Source organism: Euprymna scolopes, chromosome 32 (genome assembly GCF_053919585.1).
Source record: "Euprymna scolopes isolate OS-2025 chromosome 32, ASM5391958v1, whole genome shotgun sequence".
Taxonomy (NCBI): Eukaryota; Metazoa; Mollusca; class Cephalopoda; order Sepiida; family Sepiolidae; genus Euprymna; species Euprymna scolopes.
In genome coordinates, this window is record NC_136513.1 from 64,556,772 (window position 1) to 64,569,524 (window position 12,753).

At 36.4% G+C, this 12,753-nt stretch overlaps 1 protein-coding gene across 6 annotated transcripts in view; it reads left to right on the forward strand.

The window, feature by feature from the left end:
- Positions 1 to 12,753, forward strand: part of LOC145256392 (echinoderm microtubule-associated protein-like 6) — a 902,875-nt gene that overhangs the window by 432,519 nt on the left and 457,603 nt on the right. For all 6 annotated transcript variants that reach the window (XM_080115242.1, XM_080115245.1, XM_080115243.1 and 3 more), the window contains one exon: positions 8,693 to 8,863. In XM_080115242.1, coding sequence (XP_079971368.1) covers positions 8,693 to 8,863 — 171 coding nt within the window. The remainder of the gene's footprint in view (positions 1 to 8,692; positions 8,864 to 12,753) is intronic.

The following is a 12,753-nucleotide window of genomic DNA, read 5'->3' on the forward strand; positions in this document are numbered from 1 at the left end:
TCTTGATAATCGCTAAAAAATAGAAAATGTAAGAAAATACTGAGGTAGATATAGTTTAAAACGCCCCCCCCCCCTCCTCCAAAAGAAAATAAATTTTTATACTTTAGGTAATGTGCAAGATCACTACTTGGAAAAAAAAAACCAAGCTACCAAAAGCGGATACGTTGATTATGTAACGAAACCAGTCAGAAGACACGAAAAACGAAACCATATATTTATAAAAAATTATTTGATTTTTTTAAACATTTCTTGTGTTATTACGAAACAAAAAAAGGAGAGAAAATACTTGTTGTATTTTCAAATAATGAAAGAAATATTTTATTTAACAAAAATTAATTTAATTTTAACACTTTTTGTGTTTTTTTTTTTGTTTTTTTTTACAAAGGCATCACCACATTATCAAGGCCCAGAGGCCACTCAAGGATAAGGGTTAAAGAGTGTACAGTAGAAATTGGTCAATATAGTAATCATTAGTAATGAAAATTTGGTAAATTTAATAACTTATATGGAACGGCTCATCAAGAACTTATTTACTTTAGACTTGAACACAACTATATTGTAGTCAGCCGAAAAGCAGGAAAACGGAAGACAATTCCACAGGCGTGCAGTTCTAAGTGTTCACGAAAAAATAAAAGGCACTTGTGCAGTATGCGGACGGCGGCCATCGTTTTTTGGTGTGTTTCCCTAAACTGTCGCCAGGTGGCACTTCGCGGTCAAAAAACATTTAGAGTTTGTATTACTATGCACATAGATTCGAAAAAAGTTGTCAAATAACAAAGATACAAAAAATAAATATTATCAAAGGCAACATAAGTTACTTTTCTACCTAACTGGATAAATTTTTAATGTTTTTATTTAATGTAACATGTTTATTCTTTATCTTGCCTTTGATAACATTTATTTGTTATATATTTGTTTTACACAACTTTTTCGAATCTATGTGTATAGTATTACAGACCTAACATTTTAATTATTAATTTGTTGTTGACCCTTCAAAGTTGCTTTAATTCAAAAAAGGGGTTTGTATTACTGTACACATAGATTCGAAAAAGTTGTCAAAAAACAAATATAGAACAAATAAATGTTATCAAAGGCAAGATAAGTTACTTTTCTACCTAACTAGATATATTTTTTGTGTTTTTATTCAGTGTAACATGTTTATTCAGCTCGAAAAACATGCAGTGTTTATCGATGTATTGGAAAATTCAAAATGGCAGCCGACTCTCTCTCGGAGAGGGTACGTTTGGGAAAAGGTATTATAAATAATAAACTAGACAAAATACTGTTAGAAATTCGCTCAATATATGTTACCGTGACATAAGTTGACATATATTCGGTTGTTTTCTAACAGTATTTTGTCTAGTTTATTATTTATAATACCTTTTCCCAAACGTACCCTCTCCGAGAGAGAGTCGGCTGCCATTTTGAATTTTCCAATACATCGGTAAACACTGCATGTTTTTCGAGCTGAATAAACATGTTACACTGAATAAAAACACAAAAAATATATCCAGTTAGGTAGAAAAGTAACTTATCTTGCCTTTGATAACATTTATTTGTTCTATATTTGTTTTTTGACAACTTTTTCGAATCTATGTGTACAGTAATACAAACCCCAAAAAAGTTTCATTTAAATTATCTATTTGTTCGAAAAAAAAAAAAAATTTACTTTATAAAAATCTGATGTTGCTTTCATTACTAAATTGTTTTATTAAAATTATATTTTCTTACGCAGACTTTTAAATAAATGTTTTTACGATTATATTTTGATACATTTTTATACAATAAATGTTTTGGTTTTCAAATTTTTTGTGTTTGGGGGTGGGGAAGTCTTGTTTGTTACTTATTTGCCGCATTATTTGACCAAGAAGAAATTGGAGTTATCGCCCCCTTACAATAGCCGCCGTTTGCATACTGCAAAAGTGTCCCCGAAATGGGTTTTAAACGATACCTTTCCCTCCCATGTTAAGAATGGCTTTCAAAATAACATTATTATTTCAGTGTGGTACCAAAAATACATAAGTACCGTGTTTTCTTTTTTGTTGTTTCATAATAACACAAGAATCGTTTAAAGTAAATTAATTCTTCTAAATAAAATAATTGCTTTCTTTGATAATACTTAAGTTTTCTTTCTTTTATTTTTGTTTCGTGATAACCCAAAAAGTGTTAAAACTAAAGTATCTTTTCAAATAAATATATGGTTTAGTTTTTCATGTCTTGACCCCGTAATTAAGTTTATTTTTTTAAAACAAGAGTTAAAAATATTTTAAAAAAATATTATATGGGTGTATAGTCGCCTTTAAAAACAATATCTCCTTAAAGAACGGTCATAAAATGTGTTTTCAATCAATATATATTTAATAAGGGACCAGTTTTCCTACCTAGCAAAAAGGGACGAGTTTTCCAGGCATGAGTTTTCCGGGTACCAAACGAGCATCAGAAAAAAAATTCCAAGCATGTTAAATCTTTGATATTAAAGTCCCAACTCTCTTATAGACGCCATATGGCCATTTATTAAATAGGTGCGAAATGCTTTGTAAAATCTGTGATATTGAATAGGCAAGTGACCTCTAGAATATTTACTTTGCTTGCAATAAAAACTAATAAAAACAAATTAAATTAGGTTTGGAGAGTCTGAGAATTTCCTTCTGTCCAAAAAGGTGCCATAAAACTTTAATAATTTCAGAAGACACCAATGACAAACATTCCAATGTACAGCTGGCGCCAACGAAATTAAAAACACCCTCTCAGAGTATTTAAAATTTGTTAATAATCATATGAACTCCCTCAGATGAGGGCACATAGACATTTTAGAAAATAGATGCTAAACGATTACAAAGGCAATAGGGAAGTTATAAATAACCAATAAATAAAATAAATTCAACTCTGCTAATCAATGTTAAATCTGTACATAATATTTATAACTCCACCTGTGACCCTTCTCAGCCTTATATTGTAAAGGAACCACTTCTAATAAAAAAAAAAAACAATTTTTGCTTGTTTCATTTTTTATTTAAAAATTTTAAAGAATTGGTTTGGAATCAGAAATTATAATATTTTTATATAATTATAATTTCGATATCGATTCTGATACCTCAAAAAGTTCCGATTCCGATTAATCGTCCCAATACTAATATATATATATATATATATATATATATCCTGCCTTCCTCACTGAGGCACCTTAGCAATTGTTTACAAATTCAAATAACACTTATACTGAGGAACCATCTAATTCATTTTATGTGCACCAGTGTTATCTGCCTGGTTAAAATATAAAAAAATTACCATTGAAAGCTCATACTGAACCTTTTTAGTGGTAGCATGCCAAAAGGAAATAAAATGAAAAATAAATAAAACTGTTTTAATTCCTAAAAAAGACATTATTGTATCAAAAGTACATTGGTTTTAAAAAATAAATATATATCTGCGTTGTTTTATTTTCTAAAACTTACCAATTCAAATAACACAGCACTTACATGAACAATTTCTAAAACATATTATCAACCTTAGGCAACCCCTACAATATCCTTCCATTATCAATTGTATGACGAAAATTTAATGTGCCATTTGTGCATGTAAATTGGCTCATTTAAACAAGTGTGACACAAGGTAGATATATTTGGAGGAAAACTTGAATTGCAATAAATTCCTCTCATACCAAAGATTAATAACTGAATAGCTTTCATTTTAGCCAAGAAAAAAATGAGCAATTATTTTATTGATGCCTCAAACTAGAGATTGGCAAATGCAAACCAACCTTCATCATCAATCCATTAAGAAATTCTGATAAACAACCTTGATTTCATAAGTGTGGGGTATATGGTTAGAAAAGAAAAAAAAAGAAAGAAACGTACCGGGCGTATCTGCATCGCTCTTTGGGAAAGAAGAAGGAAAGGATGGTCAGCGCATTTGTATACGCGAAGGGCATCTTGGAAAGGCAGAGCATGATGGGAGAAGCTATTATTTTTTTCCTGTCTCTTCCTTTTTTTTTCTAGATAGGACGATATAAAAGCAGGGAAAAATTCCTTGGGGGAGCAGAGAGAAAAGAGTCGTGAACATCTTCTCTTGAAAAGAATTTTGTATTGCTGACGTTCGGATGGTGCAGTGTGACATTGGTGGTGAGAGGCCAGGTGTGGTCGATTGGAAAAGAAGAGGGTAGAAACGTGCTGTTGTCGAGAGAATGACTCACTCCTTCCCAAACCCCAGAACTGAATCCTGATTATAACGCTAGAAGCTATTTCGACGAGTCAAGCAGGTTAACATGGCTGACTGGAGACTCTCAACTCAGATGTTGAGACGCTTCACTGGGTAGGGTGACCTAATTAAATGGCTGGAAAAATTAAAGATGGTGGCAAGGTTGCAAAAAATCGAAGACGTGGTCACCCTGCTGCCGCTCTACTTAGAGGGGGAAGCCCTCACTATTTACCAGCAGATGCACGATGAAGATAAGGGTGACCTTGCCTCAGTGCTTCTGGTGCCAGGGTCCTCACTTGCTCAAGGACTGCAAAGAGCCGAGACCAGGGGTCATCTGCTACCGATGTGAATGAATGGGGCACATTAGTCACTATTGCGTTGCTGCACGGGACCAGGTAAACGAGTGAATGAGGAGCAAATGGTGTACAACGAAGCGTTGCTTCTCCCTGCAGATACGCGTTGAGAAATCGCTGTGGCCGTTCCAGATGGTCGAGATCAAAGGGACTTTTGTTTGACCAGGCTGGGGTTCGGCCTGAACGTGGCCTCGAACATTATGACAGCAATTATGCAGGCGATCCAGCATCAGGATGAAGCCGTGCAACAGGCGACTTCATTGTATATTGACGACATTTTTGTGAACGAGAGCCTCATGTCTGCCCAGGCAGTGAAAGAACACTTTGAGAGCTTCGACCTGCCATGCAAGTAGCCAGAGCGCCTGCAAGATGGAGCTAAAGTTCTTGGCTTGCATGTGAGCGACAGTGCAGATGGACTCTGCTGGGGAAGAGGTGGTGGCATCCTGGAAGTTCCATCCAGCATCACGCGTCGAAGCGTTTTTTCCATCTGCAGAAAACTAGTGGGCCACTTCCCAGTGTGTGGGTTAGGGTTAGGGTGTGGGTGGCTCCGAGTGGGGGCCATAAAGCAACGTTCAACTTCTATGTCAATGGGATGGGACAATGAGGTGCGAAGTATGCTGGTGGAAACTGTGGCCAGAGTGACCAAGGACAACCTCGTGTGAGAGAGCTGGTGCCTTGACGGGAGCGAGTTTACAGTTTGTGTGGATGCCAGCTCACTCAACCTTGGCGTTGCTCTGGCGATCGATGGATTTATGATAGAAGATGCTTGCTAGTTTCGGTTGGAAAATGATGCCGGGTGCATAAAGCTGGCTGAGCTTGATGCTACACTCAAAGGGGTAAATCTGGCACTTCAGTGGCAGGCCAGAGTGCTACACATCATCACAGACTCTACGTGTGTGCATCGGTGGATAACTGATGCCTTGAGTGGGAAAGTACGGATGACAAGGAAGGCATTGGCTGAAATGCTAATACGGAGACGATTTGCAACCCTGACCGAGATCACCAAGGAATTCAACCTGGCTGTAGATGTGACTCTGGTGCAGTCCTGTCAGAATCACGCGGATCACCTGACCAGAGTCCCATGCTGTAGGCTGGACCTGCCAAAAGAAGTGGACGAACCAGGATCTGTGAATTGCGCCGCAGTAGGATGTTGACTTAGCCCAGGCCGTGTTGCTGATGTCCATTGCCAAAGCGAGCACCCCGGTGTAAACCAAACCCTTTACTTTACCAGGCTGGTTGACCCCTATGTGTCAAAGAGGGACGTGAAATCTGTTGTGAGGAGCTGCGAAACCCGCCAGTCGATCGACCCAGCACCCGTCTGGTGGAAGAAGGGAAAACTGAGTGTGGGAGGAAATTGGGTCAGGCTTGCAATGGACGTAACAGCGTGCATTTTTTGACGCTCATCGATTGTGGACCATCTAGATTTGCATTGTGGCGGCCCTTTCACTGGCGGGACTTGGCCGCCGTTGTCCGTTAGCTGGAAAGTGTCTTTCTCGAGCATGGTTCCCCTTCTGAGATTCTGACCGACAATGGCACCGCCTTTGTAAGTGAACAGTTACAAACAGTTCGCAGAGGGTAGCTGAGGTATACGTCTGCGATTTCGGTGCACCCATGTGCCTAGCGGGAATGGAATCATTGAGAGAAACCATAGGACCATCAAGACCATCGCAGCTAGGAAGGTGTGTATGGTACCTGAGGCGGTCTATTGGTATAATGTCACCCCTAAGGATGACATTTCACCCTATATCGTGCCAGCTGAAACACTGCACAGTTACCACGTCGGTGAGATGCATGGAGACCAGCCCACTGCCTGAGCCGGAGGCGACAAGAGAGAGTATCAAAGAGGGGATGTCATCTGAGTTGAGAACCTCTGCGGCAAGTGCACCACATGCTATGGAACTGGGCGTGTTACTGAAGTGATCAGCCCGCAATTAGTGCGGGTTGACGGGGTACCCCGTCACATCAAGGACCTTTGATCAACATCACAAGTGCAGCCACCACTCGGCGATGAGAGCGAGACTGGATCTGAGACCCGTGAATCATCATTCTGAGTTACACTGACTTCATCGGACAGCAACCCTGAGATTAGCAGCATTAGGTTCACTGACCTTGAAACCAAGGATGAAATCACAGGCGAGGACAAAGCCCCCGGTCCCCCTCTCCGAAGAAGCACCTGAAGAAAAAGGTCACCACGTCTCTGCCCTCTCTGTGATGATGATATCAGGGGGGAGTGTGGTAAAAATTGTGGGAACGCAGGCTTACCTCTTAAACGGCCTTGGTGTGCGCTTTGCTGACGCAGCGTCATAATGCTGAAAAGGGTCCAAGATGGCGCCTGTGGCCTTATATAACAATAAGTCTTACAGAATCTCATGTGCTCTCGTGCACATTTGCAAATTTAGAGGACTCTGTCTTTTATAAAAACAGGCCACTGGAGCAGATGGGGAGAGACGTGAAAACGAGTCTACGGAAAGTACCGATGGACGACAACGCTGCTGCAGTGAGCTGAGGTTTTGTGTTCCCTTTTATTTCTTTGCAACAACAACAACAAAGTGTTATATTTTATTTGAATGTTGGATGAACTGTGTGTGTTGTGAGGCACTCAAGAATTATTTCCACTGATAGTTATTGAATATCTCCTTATATACAAAGGACATTCCAGAAGTAACACTTCCTATTTTTTAATTCTGCCTGAATGGATTGCAAATTGTGTTGTTATGATGACTAAACTTATGCATTTATGATTTGAAAATTTCATCTTTGTTGCAGATATTTGCTGTGAGATTCTAAAAAAGCAATACCATTCATGAACGTGCATCAGAAGCAGACATGCATCATTGAATTCCTGGAAAAAATACAGTGAGGGTGATAGTGACTATGTAGAAAAAATACAGTGAGGGTGATAGTGACTACGTAGAAAAAATACAGTGAGGGTGATAGTGACTACGTAGAAAAAATACAGTGAGGGTGATAGTGACTACGTAGAAAAAATACAGTGAGGGTGATAGTGACTATGTAGAAAAAATACAGTGAGGGTGATAGTGACTATGTAGAAAAAATACAGTGAGGGTGATAGTGACTATGTAGAAAAAATACAGTGAGGGTGATAGTGACTACGTAGAAAAAATACAGTGAGGGTGATAGTGACTACGTAGAAAAAATACAGTGAGGGTGATAGTGACTACGTAGAAAAAATACAGTGAGGGTGATAGTGACTATGTAGAAAAAATACAGTGAGGGTGATAGTGACTACGTAGAAAAAATACAGTGAGGGTGATAGTGACTACGTAGAAAAAATACAGTGAGGGTGATAGTGACTACGTAGAAAAAATACAGTGAGGGTGATAGTGACTATGTAGAAAAAATACAGTGAGGGTGATAGTGACTATGTAGAAAAAATACAGTGAGGGTGATAGTGACTATGTAGAAAAATAAATTCTTGAGGCACAAAAGGTTTAATGTTATTACTCATGTCTTCATAGCTCTTCAACTCATTAAAAGAAAATAGGAGACTTTACTTTTGGAACAACCTTAATATGAAAGGCACTTTATGTGTGTGTGAGTGAGTTTCCTATGAACTCTAAAACAGCTTGGCCGTTGTTTTAAAAATTTCACACAAACGTACTTTATGTGTCTGAGAGTGTTCTAAGAAAAGTTTTGTATCGAAATGCCCGATAAGTATTGAAAATTGATAATTGAAATAATCCAATTAAACAAGGAACAATCAGTCTTTGACTAAAGATATATAGAGCCTTACATCACAAGTGCATTTCAGATGTTTTATCATCGCACAAGCAGAAAGGCATGTCCTACAAAATCAACAATAGATTCTTCAATAAGACATAGGCACGTTCAAAATGAATGTTTCTATTTAGAGCACAATTGAACTATAATACTTGACTTCTGCATTTTAAACATTTTTCAAGCCATTATACAAAAATAACTTTTATGAGAATTCGCATAAACTATAAATGAGATTTGGTCAAATTTATCAAATTTAAGTATATTTTATTTAATAGAATGGAGATATTTAGTTTTCATCAATCTCTTCCAAATTCTTCCTTTTGAACTTGTATACTGCTTACTGATACATTAGATTAAACTATTCTAAATTTACAAACATTTCTTTTTTTTTTTCTTAACAGGATCCAAATTTCGAAAATATAATGGTCATTCTGCTCATGTGACAAATGTTCGTTTCTCTCATGACAAACAATGGGTCATCACCATTGGAGGTGCTGATCATGCAGTATTTCAATGGAAGTTAGTATCACCGGATCTTGTAAACACTGACAGCGATATTCAACCGCAACATGGTAAGATTGTATATTTTTTAAACTTTAGGGAATGCTTGGGCAATAATGTATTAGTACAATATTAAACGAGTCCGAGAGTTACTGTATATGTATTTGCTGGAAGTAAAAATATTTGTAAAACAAATTGATATGAAGAGAGAAATCTTTCACTGTTTATGAATCGAAGACAGAAACTGGTGGTCATGCTTTCAAAAATAATTTTTATCACCGTCATTTTATTTCTTGTAGCAGAAATCTTAAGTTCCAGCTTTTTAAAATATTCTTCATGTATAAATTTTTGTTAGTTTCTTTTTTACTTTATAAAAGTGATAATAAAATCAGTTATCACTTAATCTATTTCTATCAACCTGTTTGAATTCATTGGTGTTTTTTAAGTCGGGGATAGTATGTTTTAATGAAGTGACACCCTTTTACTCCCAGGGTTTAGAGAAAGAACTCAGTTTTGGGCTGCAGTCTCAGAGGCGAAACATACCTGCCTCCAAGCTGTCAGCCAAGGGAGCTGGGTTCTTGTAATAATCCTCACTGGTAAAATTATTTCCTTGGCCTTTTTAAAATTAAAAATTAGGACAAACCTGTTTATGTGCAGCCTGTGGAGTGCTGTGTAGACAAAAAAAACAATGGCTGCCTTTCTCTTTATATATTTGTAATGTTGTCACATGACATGCAAATGAGATACTTCAGGTTGAGTATAAAAAGCCTGATTTTTCAGAGAAGATCATTATTGATTTGGATGTAAGAAGAGCAAGTTTTGATAGTAGAGCATCAAGATTCAGAGTAGTGCGGTTTTGGCAGCAGTGTTTTAGTTAACATTTTTTAACCACAAGCTATTTCAGCGAATGGAGAAAATGGGAGAACGAGTAAGGTTAAGCAATGACATTCTGAGGCTATTCTGAGGATATGGAAATCATTCTTATTTTAAACAACAATTGAACAGATTTATAAGGATAGGAGCTAGTTCCAGCTGCAGATTCTAAAGCATAATGACTTAATTTAATCAAGATCAGTTGCCTTTCTAACATCAAGGTTCCTGATAAATTTGGCAACATCCCAGACATTAAACAGCCTGAAGGGCATGTTATTCAATACAGACATGAGATGGTATATGGATATCACTTAGAGTATTTGCAGTCATCATAAGGCATTCTGGGGGCAGGTTGCTCTGGTTGCAAAGGGCAGAATTTGATTCAAATCTTTTGTAAAAAGTTTGGTTTTATCAGATGCTGAGGAAATTATTTTTAGTCCATTAACGATAATTGGGAAGAGATGTTTTACATCTTGTCATTGTTTGTTATTCTCCATAACTCATGGAAACCCAGCTTTTGCATGGCAACTCCGGATTTACCAAGTTGGGAATACAGTTTTTATAACTTTCTTACAGCAGCTGCTAGTAGATTTAAAGACACCTTTTGTTTCAGAGTTGGACAAATGCTAATTGTTTTTTGTTTTGTTTTTTTGCTGTTGGAATTTAGGGGTATAGGATTCTCAACACATGTGATTAAGCAATCATATATACCAGAGGCAACACAGGATTCATTTGAGAAATGTTCCAATCATCATTTAAATATTAATAAAACATGCACTAGAAAAGAGACACCCAAAGTCTTTTGGAACTTTGATAATGAAGACAACTGAGTGATTGAAAAGTTCCAGGGGAGATATCAAATAGTAAATGGGTTTCAATCTGATTTGCAGGTAAAAATCATAAGAAATAAATCTTCATCAGCCTTTGTACATTTAACACAAATACTAATGCGAGCAGATTTATTTGAAAAATATAGCACACCATTGATGATAATCCTAAAATATTCAGAAGGATAATTGCAAAATAACAGTGTTCTTTTAACACTGGTGGAGCATATTTAAACTGACCCGATGTGTGTCAACAATGGCAGCCACAAAACTGCTATGTATCTGCCATGCATGAAATCCAAGCCTTGACTGTTTAAAACAATACAATTCTTTTCTCATTTCAAGAGAAAGAGAGTGAGGGAAAGATAGAGAAGTTAAGAAAAAGAGAGAAAGAACTACACATTTTAAAGTAAGTTTTGTTTAACAAATTCAGATGTCAGCATGCAACGCTGACCTTACACTGCACTCCCAGTTATGTAAAAAATCTTGGATCGCACATGTCATTGTAAAACTGTGGAGTTAACAAGCCTGACATTTTGAAATGTCTGCCTCTGCTTGTATCTGTGGATCTTCCCACAAGTACAAGACTAGCCTGGCTCAAATCAATTAATGTGGGGAGCTAAGGCTCCCTCGGGTTAGGGTTTCTCACCCATTGTGCCACAGTTTTTGTGCAGCCTGTAGTGTTCATGAGCAAGCAAAACAAAAACAGTGGTTACTACTTCTCTTTATATGTTTGTGATCTTGCTTCCAGTTTTAAATAAAAAGGTTGATTTTTCAGAGACTGAGGCAGTTTGGATTTGGATGTTGGAGCAGCAAGTTTTGACAGTAGAGTTACGAGTTTTTACAGCAAAGTGTCAGATTTGGAGTACAACAGTGCATCAAATTTAATCCTGGAAATTGTTACTTGGAAAATGTAGAATAGTTAACTCCTGAGTATTTAAGGATAGTTGTACAAGCATTTGTAACTATAATCCATCAATACATGTGTGCATGTGATCACATTGCTTATAGAAGCAAAAAGTAAAAGTGTGCAAATATAAAATGTTGGTGGTACACTCTCATAATTATAGCAGACATTTTATCTCCAAATCGCTGCTGTGTCTTTACTTTCACAGAGAGCCTCTCCAGTCGAGGTTCTTGTAACTGAGATTCTTTAAGAGAAAAATACTTATCAAATTGTCTGGAATGGTGCTAAATTATGTGTACCAGCCATTGTCTCAACAACCTGGTCAATCTACAGTAGGAAAAATAAAAATAATATTAACACAAATAGTAATAAAGTAAACTATATCTAAGGGAATAAGTCAGACTCAGCATTTGCTGTTGTAACTGATGAACTCTCTTGGAGAAACTTGTCTGAATGTTTAGAGTGTAGAATGGCAAAAGAACTTCAGCAATTATACATATTTCTAACTCATGGTATTGTTTTCTATATACACACTAACCTTGCAGGTGAATGAAAATATCTTTTATTCCTTTCTGTGAGTTTCCTCAAACAACGATGGTATCGGGTTAGGGTTAGGGTTAGGGTTAGGGTATCTGTATCTGTTGATGGCAAGATGTAACGTGATCCTTTTGGCATCATTTAGTGTCGACCAAAAAAATGTGAATGAATCGTGAATAATGGATGTACAAGAAGTGTGGATACTTCTTTCTTGAGGTTTTTATTCATTCAAAAACCTCTATTTGGATTACTTCTTTAGTTACTTCTTCAATGCATTTTCAAATTCATTACAAACATTAAGGTTTTTCTTCTGGAATATTCTGCATGCAAGTATACTGGATATTAACTTCATTTTATTCTGGAGTTGATTTATATTTGAACTTTCTTATTTTTTTCTTTTTCCTTTTCTTACTTTTCTCTTGCTACTTCGCTACTTAATTTATCTTTGTTTATATTTAACAATAATTTTTTTTATCAGAACTTTATTGAAAAAAAAATTCATTGAAATTAAAATTTTTTTTTTTTTCTAAGTTTTGGCAATTTCTTTTATATTTTAATACATTTTAACAAATTTTTCATATTTTCTTTTCTTATATAGTTTTTATATATATTTTAAAACTCTATGTTTTTTTTCTGTCTCTTTTCTCTTTTATCCCATATGCAGCCCATATAAATTATTTTTATCCAACTATCCATTTCTAATCTAAATGTTTTCGAAGTCAGTGTTGTCTTTTTGCTTTTACATTTATATAATGCCGATTCTTTTTTCTCTTCTGACAAGAAGCATTTAGCTTTGAAATGCCATGGTCTAAAGAGA